Source organism: Motacilla alba, chromosome 14 (assembly GCF_015832195.1).
Source record: "Motacilla alba alba isolate MOTALB_02 chromosome 14, Motacilla_alba_V1.0_pri, whole genome shotgun sequence".
NCBI classification, from domain to species: Eukaryota; Metazoa; Chordata; class Aves; order Passeriformes; family Motacillidae; genus Motacilla; species Motacilla alba.
The window spans coordinates 12,023,006-12,044,088 of NC_052029.1; the positions used below are offsets into that span (position 1 = coordinate 12,023,006).

A 21,083-nucleotide genomic window follows, 5' to 3' on the forward strand; every position below is an offset into this window, starting at 1 on the left:
AGTATAACTGCTTTATTTTTTGGAAGATGTAAAGGATGGTTGTTGTGAACTTCAGAGAGGCTTTCTTGTGCGCTAGGGAAAGTAGGTGACTGGTGAGGCTGTACTTTGGGTTTCCTGTCACACAATCTCAGAATCAATTGGGTTGGAAGAGTTTGAAATCATCGAGTCCACCCCACCACCGAAAAGCACCTTGTCACCCAGCCCGTGGCACTGAGCGCCATGTCCTCTCTATCCTGAACGACCTCCAGGGTCCGTGACTCCCCCAGCTCCCTGGACAGCCCATTCCAATTCTGATCACCCTTTCTGTGAAGAAATCCCTCCTGCTGTCCAACCCAAACCTCCCCTGGCACAGCTCGAGACTGTGCCCTCTCATCAGACTAATTACTCCAAGTCAATTTTGGTATATTTTCTTCAACGGATTTCCTTTTCCCATGGCATTTCTTCTGCCATCTAGAACATTAATCAAGTTTCCTATGCTGAGTATTTTTTAATATTTTGCGTGCATCTGGATTTTTGGTAAATTTGGTGGAAATGAACACTAAGCTGTTCAGAAAGGCACAGAAATACGAACACTTGAAATGCAAATACTTTCCAAAACTACATAAAAACAAGAACGGCATGTGTGAGCACCTCTCATTTTATTAGTGATTTTTTTCCCACTTCCTGTACTTTATTAGTCAGGAAAGATATGGTGAAAAGAAAGGCGCATGTTTTGTACAGTGATTTTCCTGAAAACACCATCAGACACAAAAAAAAAAACCTTATGGATTTTGGACCTCCAGATTGAGATGTTACAATCCATAATAATGCTTTATGTTTTCAACGTCCAAAGGATTGGATGCATTCCAGAATTAATAATTCCTGATATTTGTTAATCATGGGAAGCTAAAAAGTCACCTCCACTGGATGCAGAGAGAGCTAAAGCAGAAAATGATGAAGTGAGAATTATTTCAGGGGTGACTGTGACCACAACAAGAAGTTTTTGTGCTGCTACAAAGATGTGAACGAGCCGAGTGATTCTCCTTTTCCTCCTCCCCGAGTGCTATTTCAGCTCAGGCCCCACGAGCGTGGGTGCAGACGAAAGCTGTGTCTAAAATTAAAAAAGCATGGCATTATTTAAGCTGAGAGGCCCTTCAAATCATGTTTGTACAGCAGCCGAGCAGAGTTCTGCGTGCTCAGCACTTCTGAACACCGCGGGGTTTTTTGCCTATATAGCATTTTTGGAGAAAATGAATGGAGGAATCAACATGTTCTCATTCAGCTATAGATTTTTGATTGGTCTGTACTTAAGCTAATAGCATAACTATTTATTTGGTATAAATAAGATATTCTCAACTGAAGATTGCTTTGGAGTCTTGAAGAAAAATACCGTGGCAAATAATTCAATTGCAGAAATAATTTTTCAACGGGGCAGTTAAAAAACTGAAAAATTTTCAATTTTTCAACTGCTTGACGTAAGTTATTGAACACTTCTGTATTTGCTGTAACTGCAGCAAAAGCTTCTGAAGAACCTTGGGCATAAAGAAACACTGAAGATATAAAAGGAGAGAGAGTCACAGAGAGTCACAGAGTCAGAGAGTCACAGAATGGTTGGAAGGGACCTTAAAGATCATCTTGTTACAACCCTGTTCTGTGGGCAGGGACACCTTCCACTATCCCCGGTTGCTCCAAGCCTCATCCAACCTGGCCTTGGACACCTCCAGGGATGGGGCAGCCACAGCTGCTCTGGGAAATCCATGCCATGGTGGGCTTCTCCACCCTCACAGGGTAGAGCTTTTTCCTCATAAATCAACTCTATTTTAATTTCAAGCCATTCCCCCTTGTAAACAGTCTCTCTCCATGTTTCTTGCAGGCCCCTTCAGGTATTGAAAGGCCGCAGTGAGGTCACCCCGAAATCTTCTCTTCTCCAGGCTGAACAATCCCAATTCTCTCAGCCTTTCCTTCAGGAGAGCTGCTCCATCCCTCTGATCACCGTCGTGGCCTCCTCTGGACCTGTTCCAAGAGCTGCCTGTCCTGGCTGTGCTGGGAGCCCAGCGCTGGATGCAGCTGGGTGTCACCAGAGCGGAGCAGAGGGGCTGAGCCAGCAGGTTTCAGGTGACAAAAGCAACGCAGAAACAGGTCCCTACCCCAGGCCCTGCCTCACAGAGTGTCATTCTGGGCACGTCCTGTCAGGATTAGATGAAATTTCATACAAGAATTCGCTTACCCCTTCAGAATTCAGTTTAGGAAACAGAGCTGTCAGCTCCACTATTCTCAGATCACCTGCACACAATAAAATTCATGAGGCGCTGCTGGTTGGAGAGCTGGGTTATAAAAAGCCTTTCCTGCAAGATTTTTTTTCCCCCAAATTTCCCATTGATTAGGAGTTTTGCATGTGGAGGACTTAAAGGAACAGGCTTCAGCTGCCAGTGCCAAAATCTGTGTTTTTAAAAGTTGTTCCGCTCTCCCTCAGATTGCTGAGTAAGGACTGGAAGAAAAAAGAATAGCAGTGAGATAGGACAGGGACTGAGGGGAAATTTCAACAGAGAAAGGAAAAGGACAAGGAAGGAAGAGCAGATAAATCAAAAGTTGCTGAAAAGTAGAGGAAAGTGCAAAGAGCAGCCCGTGCAATGTCAGGGGAAGGAGAATCCAATGTTCAGATCCACGGCTTAACCAAAGGACTGGAAAAGTGCAATTGCAGAAATTGCACATTCCAGCAATAGAGACAACGCTGGGACTGGTGAAACAAAAGCACCACACACTCATACACAGCCCTGGAAGAGCCATGGAATACTGAGGACCCAGCTGGGACCATGGGTCCACCAGCACCATGTCCTGCCTCACATTTGGGAAAAGACGTGGTTGTGATGGCAGGAAACTGCACTCTGTGCTCACTTCAGAGCCAGTGCTGGTGCTGACTGGGACGTCAGGGGCTGGTCAGCTACCACGATGTAATGAGGGGAAAAAATTGCTGCACCAAGTGCCAGTCACCGTTTCCATTCATCGGAGCTGCCTCCAGCTGGGAAGGGACACCCTCAGCCGGGGAGCTGCAGTGGAGCTCGGATGCCATCGTGTGACTCCCTGCAAAATTACACAGCTGTCCATGCCTCAGCTGCCAACACCTGCCCGCAGGAGCTGCTCAAAACATCAAAGACGCTGCAATAGAAGACAAAGTCTAATTTTAAAATGCTCTGTACAGTACCTGCTCTGCCTTTTTATTTTTTTTTTTTAATGCTGGCACTGTCTGTTTTGATGATTGATTGAAAACATTGGGATAAAAGAAGAAATCCTACTCAAAACGCAAGTGTTTGTCTCTAAGTTTGAACAGATGAGCCATTTCCCAAGAACTTTTTCCTTTGAAATTGTCACCTCAAGAGGGTATCCCAGGCAAATTCCAAGTTCTCTGAGCCACTCTCAATATACTACATAAATATATATATATATATACATATATACATATATATATATAAATAAACACACATGGTGACAGAAGTCACACTCCATGTATCCACTCTGAATGTTTTATATATATATATATATATATATATATATATATATACACATATATTAGCACACACGGTGATAGAAGTCACACTTCATATATTTTTTATCAGCCTGAGGTGTCCGGGACAGAATGCGATGCTTTAATCGATAATGTCGGGTCCCGCCTCTCAGGTCAGTCATGTTTGTAGCCAACATGAAGAGAGGAGAGCTTTACCAGTTCAGAAACCATTAAAAAATCACGCTAAGACTCCGGGAGCGCGCACCGTGACCCCTCAGATCACTGCCCTGTGCGCCCGCCTGCACCGGGAGCTCACCGGACCTTTAAAGCCTCTCGCGGGGCAGGCAGAGATGCCGCGGCACGGCCACTGTCATCTTGTACCTCAGGAAAAATGTTATTTAGACCGCACTGGGGTGACGGGGGGATAGAGCAGCGCTGGGAAGCCGCCCCAGCGCGGCCCCGCCGCTCCCGGCGCCGCCATCCCGCCCGGCTGATGTGGCGCTGCCGCGGGCCGTACCACACCGCCCCGCCGCCGCGGGGGGGGCGCTGACCCGCCGCCCTCGCCGCGCCCCGGCGCAACCGCGTCGATGTCTGCGAAGCACCGCGCGCCTCCCCTCTACACCAGCTTGGTAGCGCCCGCGCGCGCGCCGACTACCATCGGGCGAAGCCATAGTGAAATACTGTAGGGGGGAGGTAGGGCGAGTTTGGTGCCAGTGCGCTGTCCTTTCACCGTGGCACTGTCCTGTCACCGGCTGCCCAGCGATGGGCAGAACGTGTACTGAGGGAGAAGGTTTCACTGGGCGCCAATGTAGTTAAATAAAACGGCGTCCCCCAAAAAATGGTTCGGTCGGACCCCACCTCACTAGACTGGAAGGCGGCGCCATCTTGGACGCAACCACAGCAGTCAGAAATAGGGGTGCGAGGCGTGCAGTGGAGTGAGACGATTCCGAAGCCGCCGCTGGCGGAGCGAGGCGGGGCTGGCAAAAGCGCCGGAATCGCCTGTGAACGGCGGGGAGAGGAGGCGGCGGCGGGCGGGAGCGGCGGCGGGGACAGCGATCCCCCTCTCGCCCTGTGCACGTTGGTAGGTGCCGGCGCGCGCGGGCCGCTGGGCCTGGCGCACATGGCCCGGCCGTAGGAGCCGCCCCGCCCCTCCCCCGCCTTTCCCCGCCGCGCTCCGGACGGCACCGAGAGCGGCACCGGGACCGGCACCGAGAGCCCGCAGCGAGCACTCGGTACCGGGCACCGCACCGACACCCGCGCACCGACACCCGGGCACCGCACCCGGGCCCGGCCAGCGCCGCCGCCCCATGCAGGACACCGAGGAGAGCCCCGCGGCCGCCGCGCCGCCCGGCGCGCAGGGCCCCGCCGAGGAGCCCGAGCACACGGACGCGCCGCCGCCGCCCGCGGAGCCGCCGCAGGAGCAGGAGCAGGAGGAGGACGAGAAGGAAGATGAGGAGCAGGAAGGAGGAGGCGAGTCCCAGGCGCCGCCGGGGCCCCCCGAGCCGCCGCCGCCCGCCGCCGCCGCGGAGCCCGAGCAGCCGCCGCCAGCCGAGCCGCAGCCGCCGTCCGGCCCGCAGAGCCCCGGGAAGGCCGAGCCCGAGCCCGGCTCCGAGGCCGAGCCCGCGGCCGAGCCCAAGTCCGAGGCGGCGGCCGAGGTCGAGCCCGGCGCGGCGCAGCAGAACGGGGAGGCCGCGCCCGCCGCCCCGGCCGAGCCCGAGGATGAGATTTCCTTCAGCGACCCCGAGGACTTCGTGGACGACATCAGCGACGAAGGTGCGGGACGGGAGCAGCCCCTGGGGAGCCGCGGCCGGGCCGGGGAGCGCTGTGGCCGAGCCCCCGGGCCGGCTGCGCCTCCGCCCTGCTGCGGGGCAGCCGCACATCCCGCAGCGCAGCAGCGGCCTTCCCAAAGCATCCTTTCTCGCTTATCTCTGCCCCGCGCAACGCTGCTGTTCCAAAACCTTTGTTTAGTTTAAATCATCTTCTCTCTGAGTTATCTCTGCCCCGCGCAACGCTGCTGTTCCAAATCCTGCTGTCAGAGTGGTTCTGAAACCGCTGCTCCGCCTCAGGTGTGGGCTGCCCTCCGAGTGGAATCAGCAGCTCGTCTCCCTTCCTTTTGCCTCCATTAGTTAAACTCAGCTGTAGAAACAGAAGTTTTGAATGGTTGGTGTGGTGGTTACAAACGATGTTTCGTCATTCTTGTTTTTTCCATGCACCCCGAATGAAATCCGTAGGTAAATAGGATCTGAGGAGAGTTACTGCTCATGAAGATGTGATGTAGGTGCTTTGTGGCGAGAATATAGGGAAAAATCGTTTCTGGCAGTTAAAAATGTCAGCCCAGGCTCTTTTAAAAGTAGTGGATATTGACTGCCTTAAAATGGCCAAGCTGCTGTGTAACTGCACAGACAATAAATGTTACACATGGGCCTGTAACACAGAATTTAGAACTCTAATTTAGTGTTTTTCAGATGAGTCTTTCCAGATAAATTTTCTTAGTTTTTGAATAGAAAAAGTACTGGTTTCCCCATTATTTGTTCAGTATTTATGCTGTTTCAGGGTCTTTAGGGTCTGTTACACGTATCAAAAGTGGAAAGATGTTTCTGAAGCACAGGATTGTAAATCAGCCAGTTCTCTCAGCTGCCAGTGGAGTACAGGTGTTACAGGTGCATTCTTGTGTTCCAGTCCTTTGTTTAGTTTAATAAATCAGCAGCCAAATATCCTAGATTAAGAAAGTGTTTGCTGTTCTCAGTTTAGCAGTCTGTATAACAGCTCTTTGAACTTTTACATTTGTTTCTGAAAGAGGCTTTGGCAAAATTGCCTTGGAGTTGGATTCTTTTTGTTAAGTGCCTGCTTAATACACTTTGTGTATATGTAGGATTGTTATATTCAGTTCCTTCTTGGAAACTGGGCACATTTTCCATCCCCACCTATTTTGTTATTTGTTAATTAATTTGGTTAACTTCTCAGCTGTCTGAAATCCAGTGTTAGTGGCTGAATTACAGGGATTAAGTTTAGTCACTCTGGCTGGTTTGGCTTTCCATCTGTGTGTATTGCTAGCTGAGCTTCCTTATTCTTTTCCCATTATTCTGGTGCCTCCCCGAGGAGAAAAGCAGCCCGGTGTGACCAAGCCAGGGCTCTTCCAATGCTGTGATAACTCAGATGTTCTGTAGCACCTGTGAGATGGAACCACTGTAGCACTGGAACGTCTCAGATCCTTTGCTGCCTCTCCTTTTCCCGGGTGCTGTTGGCATGGAAGAGCAGCTGCTCTGAGTTAGAAAGGATGTGTTGGACAACCTCTGAGGTACCGGTGAGGCTTGAGTTCAGATAATGACAGTGGTCCTTCAAATGCTGCCAGCTGAAGATAGCCCTGCACCCACCACACCCTGCTTCCCTCCTGGCTGCAGCAGGAGCTGGCTGAACCTGCTTCTTGCTCTTTGAAGATTGCTTTGCTCACAATTTGGAATTTAAGGGCACAGTGTGGGAATTTGGCTTCAGTCTGTTACAGTTTTGACTCGATACAGGGTGCTGCATTCCTACTCAGGAATCTAAACGTGCATTCCTTGGCCTACAAAGTCTTTTTTGAGAAGTGGCTATGAAAAAAATGACTAAAGGAGTCTTAAAAATTACCCTTTTGTGTTTTACTTTGGTTTTCTCCTTTTGCTAACAGACTCCTGAGGAAATGTCCTTGTGGGGCATGCTTTCGTTTTATATTCTTTAATATTGTTATTTGTAGTTCCTGTATGCACATGGAGATAATATTTTTGAGTGATAAATGTTACAAACAACAACATTCTGTGGATGCCACATAATCCTGGTGGTAATGGGCTAAATATTTGTGATTTCTGTTGCCTTAGACCATTGGGAAGCTTCATGTGTAATAACCTGTTGAAGCTTAAAGTTGTAGAAAGCAACTTTTTAGTAGTTTGAAATTCAAAGTAAGCATGTTTCTCATATTTCTTCATTGCTGGAGATCTTTCCAGTGTAGTTTCTGGGCAGAAAATTTTCTTGAATTACAAAACCATTAAAAATATAATGTTTTGGAAATATAAGCATATACAACACCTTTTTTAGTTTGTTCTCATTTTTAAGTCTTTCTACAAGTGTTTGGATTTTTTTTCCTAGTCTGTGCATGCTATTGATGGTCTGACTCTCCACATTTTATCTAATTCAAAAGTATGGTGGTGTGAACTTGTTTTCTCTGTAGTCTTGTACTTTATAGTGATCTTCACATAATCTTAAAACTTACTGCAGATATTCAGGAATGAATATGTTCAAAGACTATCCAGTGTGAAAAGATGTGTGCTTGTCTTCACAAAGCTTAAATGTGGCTTTCAGTGTCTTGCCTTAGACCTTCGTTTTTGTGCTTAATTAAAGGTTTAGATGGAGTGTGAGTTCTTAATTACAGTGATGCTGAGACATGCAGAGCTTCCAGTATGGTGGATAGTTTTGAATTATGCTAAAACTTGTGTAATTTGGGAGGGAGGTACAGGCTGCATTTGTTTTTATCAGTCATCTGGTTATAGTTTGAGCAGGAGGGCTGGTCAGAGGTCAGGTAGTAAACCATGCATTTGTCTGTGCTATTACCAGTTTTGGGGACTTTGTGAGCCAGTTCCATCTCCTGAAAATAACTGATAGAGCAAGTGTTGACAACCTCAGTGTGTCAAGTATGTTTTTAAGAAAGGCTTCAAGAGTTGGGTGCTCAGAGTTTGCCACGAAACCACATATTCCTGTCAGTGTCAGGGTGTGCTCTTGGGGTGTTGTTTTGTTTTTCTGACAGAATGTTCATTCACTACCAAGTTTCTTAAGTGATTCTTGAAATTTCTTCAAGTCTCTCTGTTTTCTTACTCTTGCTGTTGTTTTCATCTTTGTCTTCCCTCCTTCACGATGTGGGCAGTGCCTTACTTTCCTGTCTGTGCTGTCTTTGCAGAACTGCTTGGTGACATCCTGAAAGATCAGCCCCAGGAGGCAGATGGAATAGACTCCGTGATTGTCGTGGATAATGTGCCCCAGGTTGGACCAGACCGACTGGAGAAACTGAAGAATGTCATCCACAAAATATTCTCCAAGTTTGGTAAAATTATCAATGAGTTCTATCCAGAAGCAGATGGAAAAACAAAAGGGTAAGTCATGATAACTCCAACTGGAAAAAGGACTGAAACACAGCTCTGGCTTCTCTTTGATTTTAGTGTCAGTACTTTATGGCCAGTTTTTGTGGTGACCTTGTAGTTGTTATCATCACCTTCTTCTACCTCAGCTTGTGCAGTCCTGACATCAGCCTCAGTCACAAACAAGTTCCTGTGGGAACTGAGAAGCTTTATAGCTCATTAGGCTCCATAGTGGAGGGTGGTGGGGATTAATTATGGAAACAGTTTAGCTGGGTTTGGAGACAAATTTCTGTGCTATCTGGGGAGTTTTTTAGTTTTCCACTATGGCAGAAGTTTAAGATCATGTTGAGCTAAAAACTTAGTAGTAATGGCTGGACTGTTTGTTGCAAAATAGATTGTCAATATCTGTAGCATATTCTGAGTATTGGAGGAATCCACACTTTACAAGGCATAAAAAGAGGTTTCTGGAGTGGAGGGATTGTTGCTTCTATAAGGTCAGCATGAAAATTATTCTGTGCTCATGCCTCTGTTTGAGATTGTATTAGTTTTGAGTCTGCTGAGCTGAAAGCTAGCTTGGATTAAGTGGCCAGAAGGAATCTAAGTTCTGTAGTTGAAAAACAAGAGTGGTGCTTTGAAATGCCTGTGACAGCAAGTTCCAATTCCTAAACATGACCTGTTACTCAGCTGGGAAGAGCTGTGGATGTAACTGTCTCTCACTGTTGTCCTGGTTGTGTTGAGCTTGCATTCACTGCTCTGTCTGGCCCATGTCAGAAAGGATATCAGATTAACTGAGGTCAGGCCTAGAGAGCTAAAAAATGTGTGTGAGCTTGTGGCCAGAATGGGGATTAATTTGCTGTTGACCCTAATTGGTCAAGGACAAGACAAGAAGCATCTTGTAGATGCTCTGTACTGAATTCTTTGTTCATCCCCATTGTTTCTTCTGTGTTTTGAGCCTGTTGTGTAGTCAATAATGCCTTGTCCTTTGGTTTTCCTTCCCTGCAGGTACATTTTCCTGGAGTACATGTCTCCCTCCCATGCTGTGGATGCTGTGAAGAATGCAGATGGATACAAACTGGATAAGCAGCACACTTTCAGAGTCAACCTCTTCACTGACTTTGATAAGTGAGTGCAGCAATTGTGTGTTATCTGTAAATTTGGGGATTCTAATCCTGAGTGCCTGCATGGAGTGTAACCAACCAAATTGCTCTTTCAGGTACATGACAATCAGTGATGAGTGGGAAATCCCTGAGAAACAGCCATTTAAGGATTTGGTAAGGAATTTTTGGAAAAGTGGAAAGAATATTCAGCTTAATATGAAATGGTTACTTCATTGCTGAAATGTCCATATGAAAATAGAAACCATGTGTTGATGGTGTTGTAAATAGCAGTGCTGATCACATACTGCTGTTCCTTCATGCTCACCATCATGCAGTGATGGGAGGAACTTGGTGCTTTTGCTTAATAGTTACACATAGTGTGAAGCTTAATTTAGTCTTATTTAAGAGCGAATAATAATTTTGCACAAGTCATTTAAAAACAGATTTTCAGAAGCATCTTTTTATATTGTTAGTTTGAGGCATACTTTGGTGTTTGGTACTGGTTGCTTTGTAAATAGGCTGGTGGAAGAAACAATAGTTTGCTTTTTCTTTAAAAACCAAGTACCAAATGACTTCTTGTTTAAAATAAGTATTAAACATCAAAACACCTTGAAGGCTCACCTGTTTCTGGTGTGCTCTCAGCCTCCAGCATCCAGTGATTAGAATTGTTTCATTTCACTTCAAAAACTTGTTTGCAGTGGTAAGACCCCAAAGCTGCACTCTCTGGTAAGAGCAGCTTCCACTGTTTGGAATACTAATTTTCCAATTGGAAATACTAGTTTGGAATACTAATTTCCAATACTAATTTTGGAACTTGCTGACTTAGCCTTTGACTCCCTAACAGTCTTTTGCTCTGTTTTTCTCAGGGGAATCTCCGATACTGGCTGGAAGACCCTGATTGCAGGGATCAGTACAGTGTCATCTTTGAGTCAGGAGACCGGACTTCCATTTTTTGGAATGACATCAAGGAACCTGTTCAAATTGAGGACAGAGCAGTGAGTGTCCTGGAAGTGCTGGAGATTGCAGATACACTGCCAATCTCCTTCATTTTATGACATTGCAGCTGTAAAGGCTTTTTCCCATTGCTGAAATTATTTTTTCTTCCTTGTGAGGAGTGGTGAAATCACATCCTTTAGAATTAGACTTAGCTGCTTTGGTAAGAGAACAGTGAAGTGTACTTTTTAAGAGTTTGTGGTGGTGTTTTTTTGGGGTTTTTTTATGGCTGGTCTATGATGCCCATTAGTTTCCTTCATCTCTCTGTTATAGGTGATTCAGAAAGACCTGAGAATGCAAAGTCAGAGTTTGAGGAACACTATTCATTCGAGCTGAATATGTGCTTATGTTTGCTGCTTCAGATGACTCCTTGCTTTTGTGCTGACCACAGAGGTGTTAAAGAGGAATAGCTGGTTTGGTAATGGCACAAAAAATTGAGAGTTAGTCTGCCTGTCTGCTGCAGGCACTGGACTAGCTGGGAACTGTTGGGACCCAGGAGCATTTTCCTTAATAGCCATTGTGCATTCAGTAGGAGGAAGTTGGCTCTGGGATGGTGAGAATATTTGCTCATCACCATGGTCCCTGGCTGTGGTCTGTATTGCTGAGATCTCTCTAACTTAGCTGAAGGTTCAGGGCTGTGTTGTTCAGAAATTTTAAATACCTACCCTTACTTTTGAGAACAGTATGTTGTTATCAAGGCTGAAAGAAGGAAATTGAGGTGTTAGGTGGGTTTAATTGTTATTGCAGAAAGGATGTCACTGTTCCTGAAAAACCCTTTTGGTGCTCTGTAAGTTGAAAAGGTCTCAATCAACAACTTTCAACCTGAAGAATAGGTATTGTACGTTGTGTGCATGAAATAAAACTCCACAGTTATCACACATCCTGAGATCTTCACTTAGTAAAGGGATTTACAGAATGTGCTGCTACAAGCCACGCATTAATTCTTTCCCTTTCAGGGACACAACATGAAAATAAACTTCTGTGTGTACTTTTTTTTAAATCCAGAGGTGGACAGAGACCTACGTCCGTTGGTCCCCCAAAGGCACCTACCTGGCTACGTTCCACCAGAGGGGCATTGCTCTGTGGGGTGGAGAGAAGTTCAAGCAGATTCAAAGGTTTAGTCACCAAGGAGTGCAGCTCATTGACTTCTCACCCTGTGAAAGGTACGAAGCATGATGTTGGTTTGGGCTAAGGGGTCAAAAGCATGAGGCATGAGCAGCATCCTCCAAATCTGGAGTGCTGAAATTAATTTCTTAAGATTTTTTTAACATTAAAGAGCTCTGGAGAGAAGGATAAAATAATTTCAGGACCAAGATGCACTTTCGTTTGAGTTTTCAAGTAACACATTTGGAAGCAGTTGGGTTTTGTGCTTTTTTGTATTATAGAGATTATTTACTTTTCAGTGGAGAAGCCCAGCATCCCTGTCATTTGGGTTGGATAAGGTCAATGATTTATGTTTGGTTTGAAACCAGTGTTATTCTCATGTTAAAACCATATAAAGGTAACAGTGTATTTGGTGAGTTCCCTTCCCTTGTAACATCAGTGTGGAAGGGCTTGTACATAAATCTAGAACCTTTTGATGCTAGATGCTGGGGAAACTTCCTCCTCCTTTATCATCCTGTTCTTATTTTTCCCTCCCCTGAAAAATCCCGTTAGAGAAACTGCTGTTTAAAAGTGCCTGGTATTTAAATACCCCTTGGATGAAAGCCTGCTGGTACTGACACATTAGATGAAGTTTCAATAATGAATTGGATTCTTTCTTTTGTAGGTATTTAGTGACCTTCAGCCCTTTGATGGACACACAGGATGACCCTCAGGCTATCATCATCTGGGATATTCTGACTGGCCAAAAGAAGAGAGGATTCCACTGTGAAAACTCAGCTCACTGGCCTATTTTTAAGTAGGTTGAGAAATAGAGTAGAGAGTTGTGGTCCCAGACTTCGTTTATTAAAAAGCCAGTTCCAATTTAATATTTTTTTTCTTTCTTGCTTAGATGGAGTCATGATGGTAAATTCTTTGCTCGAATGACTTCAGATACCCTCAGCATCTATGAAACACCTGTAAGTTCTTGCATTTTTTGCATAATAATGAGAGTAGAAATATATGTGTGTGAATGTAAGAATGTTACTAACTTGAAAATTCATCCTTTTCTCATCTTTTAGTCTATGGGTTTGTTGGACAAAAAGAGCTTGAAAATCAACGGGATAAGGTGAGTTTATCCCCTTGTAATCATAACTGTGCTCTTTAGCTGGAATCTTTTATTCTGGAGATTTGTTGTGACAAGAACAATCTTTATGTTGCCTGGAGCAAAGAGCTTTACATGTTGAGGTGGTCAGATTAGACAAAGTGGCAAAAAGAAATGGAAAACACTCATCGATGAACACACTTGGTAGATTCTGTGCTTTGAAATCCTCATTGTGGTAGTGCTTAATCCATCTTACAAATTTTGTTCCTTGTCTACAAAACCAGACTGGAATGCAGTTTGTTAAAGAATATCTCCCTAACGAGGTGGTTGTGCTGGTTTAGAGCAGTGTGCTGTGTCTGCACAAGACACATTGACTCCTGTGAGAGTTTTTAAAGTACATCTCTGTAAAGCAGCAAGAAAATTAAGTGTTCCCAGGTGCAAGAAGATGGTCTCCATGGTAATTTAATGGGATTTTTTTTTTGGCTCATTTGTTCTTAGATCTTTAGCAGTTACTCTGTGTGCAGCTCATGCTTTTTGGTGAGAGACAAAATTGGTGATACAGCAAATTTAAACAGCTGCTTAAAAAACAATTTGTTTAGGTATTGTTATTAAATTGCCCTCAGTTGTGTATCTGTGCCTTTCTTTATTACTGAGAGTTGATCTTGTCTGCAGCATTCAGATACTATGAGGAAAGTGGTTTCTGCTTGTAGTATCTAACTGAAAATTAAAACTGCATTTTTTTAACTTTGTTCCTGTAGAGACTTCTCATGGTCTCCAGGTGGTAACATAATTGCTTTCTGGGTGCCTGAGGACAAAGACATCCCAGCAAGAGTGACTTTGATGCAGCTGCCTTCTAGACAAGAAATTCGTGTGCGGAATTTGTTCAACGTAGTAGACTGTAAACTGCACTGGCAGAAGAACGGGGACTACCTGTGTGTGAAGGTAGACAGGACTCCCAAAGGCACACAGGTACACGGCTTCTCATCTTCCTGGGAAAATCTGGTTCTGCCTCATGCTTCCTCTTCTTACAGTACTGTCTCTAAGTAAAGGCAGTGTAAATTATATAATGTCAAAGCTATTTTTATTTTTTTTTTCCATTTGAATTTCAAGCATGTGGAAAGCAAAATGTATGTAATGTTTGCATCCAGGATTTGCTTTGACTTTAGTGGCTTCTTGGTGTCTGTGAGGTCTGTGCCTCACCTTTTCTCCTGAGCACAATTAAGCAGCTGTTGAACAGCATGTAGGTCAAGCTGCATAATGTGCCACATGTTCATCTGTCTTTATTAAATTTTATAACGGTCTGAAAAAAATAAATGCTTTCCTACAAATCTTAAGTTATTCTTCTCAGAACAGTTTTGGAATGTTCTTGGTAAGGAGGCATATTGTATCTATCTGCTCTCATTAAAGGAATAAACTTTGACTCACTCTCGCCCTGTGTCCTAACAGGCTAATTGAGGAGTTGTCCTTCTATGCCTAGTGATAAAGTTATTTACTCTGCTGTTTTTGTGCTGGGTAATGAGCTGATTTTGGCCTTCACAGGGAGTAGTGACCAACTTTGAAATATTCCGCATGAGAGAGAAACAAGTGCCCGTGGATGTGGTGGAAATGAAAGGTAATGCCAAGTATTTCTTTACTTTTGAGCTTTTGAACATTTTGAGCATTTGAATATTTCCTCATTTCTGCAGAGATGCTTGTGTCTTTCTTAGAAATTCTTGTCAACACCTGACATAATTAGGAATTTAACCCTTTGGAAAAGAGCGGGATTTCAGTGTTGCAGAATGTCTCATGTAAAAATGAGGAATCAAAACTTCTGTTGCTGTTCATGCTTGTGACTGACTTGAAAAATGATAGAACTGAAAGTCTGTTATTAATCAAAATGGTAGGGCTGATAATAGCAATGTATTTTGTAGATGATGGAAGACTTGGAGCTATAGTTAGAAACATTTCCTCTAACTCCCTGCAATTGCCTTATCAACCTGTGTTTTAAAAGAAGGTCTGTTAACTGATGGGTTTTCTCTCCTCAATATCTCTCCTCAATATCTATCCTCAATATCTGGTTTTCTTTGGTAAGTACTTGAAATCAGAGGTTTGTGTCGTCCTTTCACAGAGTTTTGGCTCCTTTTGTTACAGAAAGCATCATAGCCTTTGCTTGGGAACCAAATGGAAGCAAGTTTGCTGTGCTGCATGGAGAAACTCCACGAATTTCAGTTTCCTTTTACCATGTTAAAAACAATGGAAAAATAGAACTCATAAGTAAGTGAAAAACAAGTGAGAAGTGCAGATACTAAACATTTTGCACAGTAATAGATGCAATAAACTCAAAATTGCATCTGTTTGTGACATTTTGTGAGAAATTAGTGGGGTTGGTGCTTGTAACTGATGGCATTGGATTGAGATATTTTTCTGAATTTTCCTTGTCTATTTTCAGAGACTTTTGACAAACAGCAGGCAAACACGATATTCTGGAGTCCCCAGGGGCAGTTTGTGGTGTTGGCTGGCCTCAGAAGGTGAGTGTTGCACAGGTTGCTGAACACCACCACATTGATTTTAAAAGAGGAAAAGAACTACAGTATCTCACCAAGAAGTGTTTGGTGTCCCTGACAATGCTGATTGCTGTAATCCTGGTAGAGCTGTGCAAAGGCAGGGCAGATGTGCAGCTTCATGATGTATATTAGTCCTTTACAGCTTTCACTTCCTATTTTTGCCACACCAAATGAAAAATGCATTTTTCAACAGAAAAGTGGATATTTAGAAACACTTTCCAGCTGTTTAAATCTGACTGAGCCAATCCAGTTTGGACATGCTTATGGCTCTTGTGATGCATTTGTTGTCATTGCCTTGTGCCTTTCCGTGGGCAATACCTGTTAATGACAGTGCTGCTTTGTGAAAGAATTATCAAGAAAGTTTCACTTTAGAGCAAGTGGAAATTGTTGTTAATCATTCAAGTAATATTTGCTTTCATGTGCTTTCAAACAAGCACTGCTGTTCATCTTGGAGATCTTTTCTTTAATATCTTCTTCCCTAATATGTCTAAGCATATGATTGTTAAAGTTTGGCTCGCCCAGAGCATGTTTTTATAGTGACTTTAACCCATTTATTTGTATTCTTAAGGGTCCCTGAACATAAAAACAGAAGTGTCATTCTTATGTGGCATTTTGTTTTTATCCACTGCCTTCCTTTCCAGCCACAAAGACTGGCAGGAGCCTGTCTCTTGGCTGCTGTGAGACTTTGTTTGCAATGAGGAGTTGTAGAGATGCAGCTTGTGACATGTTTTTAAAAGGCCAGGCTGTGCTGGTGTGTAAGGCAATGTCCTGTTCTGCCTGTGCAGCATGAATGGTGCCTTAGCATTCGTTGACACGTCTGACTGCACCATGATGAACATCGCGGAGCATTACACAGCCTCGGATGTGGAGTGGGACCCCACGGGCAGATACATCGTCACCTCCGTGTCCTGGTGGAGCCACAAGGTACTGATGCACCTCTTTTCCCCACCCCTGCTTGCTCTTCCAGTGGCACTGGAAAGGGTTTTTGGTTAGGAAGAGAAAATGAATGCCTGTCACTGAATGACTTAACCTCCACCATAGTTCAAACATTATTTCTGAGCACTCCAGTGTTAAGTTAAAGCTTATTTTGGCTGAGCTGCTGCACTGCTCTTCCAGGTGGACAATGCATATTGGTTATGGACCTTCCAAGGTCGTCTGCTTCAGAAAAACAACAAAGACAGGTTCTGTCAGCTGCTCTGGAGACCGCGACCAGCCACCCTGCTCAGCGAGGATCAGATAAAGGTAGGGTATTGCAGGGACTTGGTGCTGCCATGGATTTGGTGTATAAAGCATACTTGGTGTGCTCCCTTTTCTTGAGGATGAGGTTTGTTACACAACTGCCTTTTGCCCTGAATGGGTGACTAAACACATTGCTGTGTGGGACCTCACTTCTGGGAATGTCTGCAGATATTAACTGTATTATAAGCTCAAAATAGAAGTGATTACCAGTTGTTGTTACAGTCAGGGTATGATGAAAGGGTATAAAGAAGAGTAAATTGAATTTTGCTCTTCAGACCTTGCTAGTTGTGTGAGTACAGAAGCACTTGTATGATCTATAAGCCAGGAGGCACAAAATTGTAGTGAAAGGAAATTATCTAGCAGAGAGATGTTTTTCAGAAGGCCTGCTTAGGCCTACCAAAGGAGTTCTTAGAGAAGATGATGGTTGTGATTGCTAGTCTGATACACCAGTTGAAATTAAATTTCCTGTTTCACAGCAAATTAAGAAGGACCTGAAGAAATACTCCAAGATATTTGAGCAGAAGGATCGCCTGAGCCAGTCCAAAGCTTCAAAGGCAAGACACTTTTGAAATGTATTATAGATGAAACTCTTGTAGCCTATCCTTAGTTTGTACTGGTGATATATAAGTTGCATTTCCTGTAACACAAGTGTTCATTTGATCCACATGGTTAGAATTAGTCCAATGGGTGGTTCAGAGAGGTGCTACTGTAAAGAGTCTGGAGAGGAACTGGTGGTACATCATTAAGCAAAGGTGGAAACATTTTGGAGTTCTTAGCATGTTGCTGCCTCAACCAGTGTTTAAATTAAGAAAAGCTCTTCAGTTAGAAAAAAGGACACCTCACCAAAACAGCATTCTGATCAGAGAAGAGAATCTTTTTTCTTCTAAGTCAGTAGAAGGTGTTTATGAGAACAACGTTTGACTGGCTCAGAATGCCTGGGGTGTGGGTTTGGTTCAGGGGGAGGTTGAACAGCCCTGGGGTGTGGGTTTGGTTCGGGGGGAGGCTGAAGAGCTGTGGGGTGTGAGTTTGGTTCAGGGGGAGGTTGAACAGCCCTGGGGTGGGTTTGGTTCAGGGGAGGTTGAAGAGCCCTGGTGTGGGTTTGGTTCAGGGGAGGTTGAAGAGCCCTGGTGTGGGTTTGGTTCAGGGGAGGTTGAAGAGCCCTGGGGTGTGGGTTTGGTTCAGGGGGAGGCTGAAGAGCTCTGGGGTGTGGGTTTGGTTCAGGGGGAGGTTGAACAGCTCTGGGGTGTGGGTTTGGTTCAGGGGGAGGTTGAACAGCTCTGGGGTGTGGGTTTGGTTCAGGGGGAGGTTGAACAGCCCTGGGGTGTGGGTTTGGTTCGGGGGGAGGCTGAAGAGCCCTCTGTGCCCTGCAGGAGCTGGTGGAGCGGCGGCGCACGATGATGGAGGAGTTCAGGAAGTACCGCAAGATGGCACAAGAGCTGTACATGGAGCAGCGCAACGAGCGCCTGGAGCTGCGCGGGGGTGAGATGGGCTGGGCAGGGCCACGGCAGCTCCTCCTTCAGAAGGGGATGAGGCCCCTCAGCCCCTTCTCTTCTCCCTCTGCTTCCTGCTAAAGCCAGTCCTATGTTCTCTGGAGGTTTTTGTACTTTTTATCCTGAATTGTGACAGGATTTGAGGGGGGAAAAAGGCATTGGTTTGACCCTGGGATAAAACTGGAGTAGGAGACAGTAATGCCGTGGATATTACTGAATAAATTTCACGTGTACTTGTTAGGATTTAAAGCACCAAATACCTCTTTACCTCTTGTTTCACTGCTCATCTAAGGGCTTTCTGCCAAGAGCATCAAATGATTCCCTTGCTGCCTTGTTTGTGGTGTTCAGTGTTGTTTTTTTTTTCCATTGCAGGGGTGGACACAGATGAGCTGGACAGCAATGTCGATGACTGGGAGGAAGAGACTGTGGAATTTTTTATCAATGAAGAAATTATTACCCTTGCAGAACCAGAGTAATTAATAAAACTGTGGTAAGATAACATAACTCTGAGAGAAATTGTCAACTATTGCTATAGAGTTGATAATCTGCTTTAGGGAGTTAGGTCTGCCTGTTGCACTGGTGAACGTGGTATTCCCTTAGTTGGTTTTTGTTTTTTCTGTGGCTAGGAAAGACAGTTTTTAAAAGTAATTGCAGACAGTCAGATTTGTGAGTTGTACTGAGCAGAATACTCTGTAAATCCTGTCTTGCCAGAGAGATCAAAACCACAACAGAGTCAGGGTCAGCCTGTGAACACAGTGTTGCAAACCTGTAAGTTCTGTCAGTAGGAGGAATTGTAGTTGGTATGAGATAGGAATTTTGCCTTTTGGAAGATGTGCATGTTAGTTCAAGACTGGACAGAGTTTAAATACGGTATTAAATACTATACAGCATCTGTCTGTGGGCTGATAAAATTTTGAGATTATGTTTAAATACCTGCACTAACTCAGTTATTGTTTTCTAAAAAAGTTGGATAGCATTCATGTGGTAGCAGATTTTTGTGTAGTGATTGGCATGGCTTGTTGGGAAATCTTGTATTTAATTCAGTGTTTTCCCAACTCCTTCTTGTGAATTCTTACGTTTTATGTTGGCAGTGGAGGCTGCTTCCAGCCCCTCTTGTCAGAGATGTCCTTTAGTGAGCTTGACAGTGTATTGAGGAGAAAAAATACTTTCACAGACACTGAAAGGATTTAAAACTCGCAGTGGGTTCCTGCTCTGTCATGTTTAGGATCTTGCTTAAGGAAGAGGAAGGGGAGACTGGAAATATGCAGCTGTAAGTCACCCTGCAGTTCTTCAGCCTCCAAAGAGCTCAGGTGCAACATGTGCCTCTTGGAGCTGTAGAAAAATAATAGCCTTGATAGCTTTGACTATATTTGGGTCTGGCTTATGTGTTCCATACATGGGAGATCTTTTTCTGGAAGGAAGAGGGAGAGAAGCTGCTCAGTGTGTGGATTTAAACCACATGAATTTAGGAGGAGGTGAAGCACAAGCTGGTGTAGCCTTTCACCAGCTCAGCTTGTGAGGTTGAGCTGTTTGTATAAAAGCCCAGTAACTAACTCACTTCTTGTTTTGTTTTCCTGCAGCTCCACCAGATCTTGTGCTGAAAAGAAGTTTGTTTGTTTTCCAAAAGCCTATATCAACTTTGGAATTCTTAATCCATATTCTTGCACTCTGGAAGGGTGGATGCACCAGATTTTCTCCATTCTGACACATTGTAGTGCCTTTAAGTCTTGCTGCCTGCTGCAGTGAGATACTGGAAAGGCACTGCTTTTAAATTTATATTATTTTTTTTCTAGGGTTTGATTATTTTTTTTTTTTCCTTTTTAAATCCACTACTACCAGTATTTACTTCCCAACTCCCGTGCAGTCCTTGCCAGCTGGCAGTTTTTGCCTCGTGCCAGTGAGGTGAGATTCACCAGTGCACCCCTGTCTCACACACACAATGTTTGGGTTCCAGGACTCTCTCTGTGTCCCCAGGGCATGGACAGGTGTTTGTTTGGGTTGGGGAAAAGTCACCAGAACCATTTTCTGTATGATGTGTTTTAGTGTGCTGAAGCAGCACTACAGCGGGCTATACCCTCCTCCTTTCAGATTGTGAAAGGATGTCTCCCTCAAAGAGCTGAATATGGAAATAAAAGCAGACCTATACTAAAACCAGGCTGGCTGTGTGTTGTTTGTAGGGAATCTTTCCCTGAGTGATCAAAGTCAAGCATCACCCAGTAATAACAGTGTGTTTGCTGGATTGGCTAATGGTTCCTTTGGATTTTTTTCAAATCTTGGTTCCTCATGGCCCTTCTGGCTTTGTGTTGTGGTTGCTTGGTTCTTTACAATATGGTACAGCTCATTAACCTGTCTCGTTGAGCTGTTCATGGTGGTGGACTAGAAAATGACTGGATTCTTAAACCATTTGCAAACTGATAAAAGCCTTAGGAATTACTGGGTTAGTGTATCTTACTAGTGAAAACTGCAGACTTCAGAGCACTGCTCTGTGCACATGCTTTTTGTTCCCTCTTACAGTAGTACCTGTTTCATTTCCAAAGCCCTCCAAGCTCAGGATGGAGAACTGTACTCAGAGCTGGTGCAGCAGCTTCTCTGTCTGTTTATTTGTGAGCAGAGCTGGGTGTTGTCAGAGCAGTGAGAGAGGCTGGCCTGTTCCTTGCCCTTGGAGAATGAGGATGTTCCTGTCTCCTCTCCTGGATTGGGCAGGAAAATTGCCAAGGTGAGCACTTCTGACTGGCTTTCCTTGAGCCTGGGGCTCACCTGTACAGCAGGGTGGGACAGCTCACAGGGCACACTCAGCTGCAGATGGCCAAGGGACAGGGCCATCTCAGCACTCACTTTGTCATCAGGTAAATTTGCTGTGATGGCCAGTGCACAAATTCCCCAATTAACTGCCATGTCCTCTTCACCAGGAAGTTTTCAAAATTATTTTCCCATAAATAGTACTGACTTAGTT

General features: G+C 44.6%; 1 protein-coding gene across 1 annotated transcript; it reads left to right on the forward strand.

The window, feature by feature from the left end:
• The first annotated feature begins 4,447 nt into the window (after positions 1-4,447).
• Positions 4,448-20,281, forward strand: EIF3B (eukaryotic translation initiation factor 3 subunit B). The gene is made up of 19 exons (XM_038151614.1): positions 4,448-5,254; positions 8,406-8,598; positions 9,586-9,705; positions 9,797-9,854; positions 10,547-10,675; positions 11,679-11,836; positions 12,442-12,573; positions 12,667-12,733; positions 12,836-12,882; positions 13,617-13,827; positions 14,398-14,470; positions 14,989-15,111; positions 15,287-15,365; positions 16,187-16,325; positions 16,518-16,643; positions 17,117-17,194; positions 18,011-18,119; positions 18,503-18,620; positions 19,711-20,281. Exons 1-18 carry the CDS (start codon positions 4,789-4,791, stop codon positions 18,604-18,606), a joined length of 2,412 nt encoding a protein of 803 aa, XP_038007542.1. The 5' UTR covers positions 4,448-4,788; the 3' UTR covers positions 18,607-18,620; positions 19,711-20,281.
• The last annotated feature ends 802 nt before the right edge of the window (positions 20,282-21,083 follow it).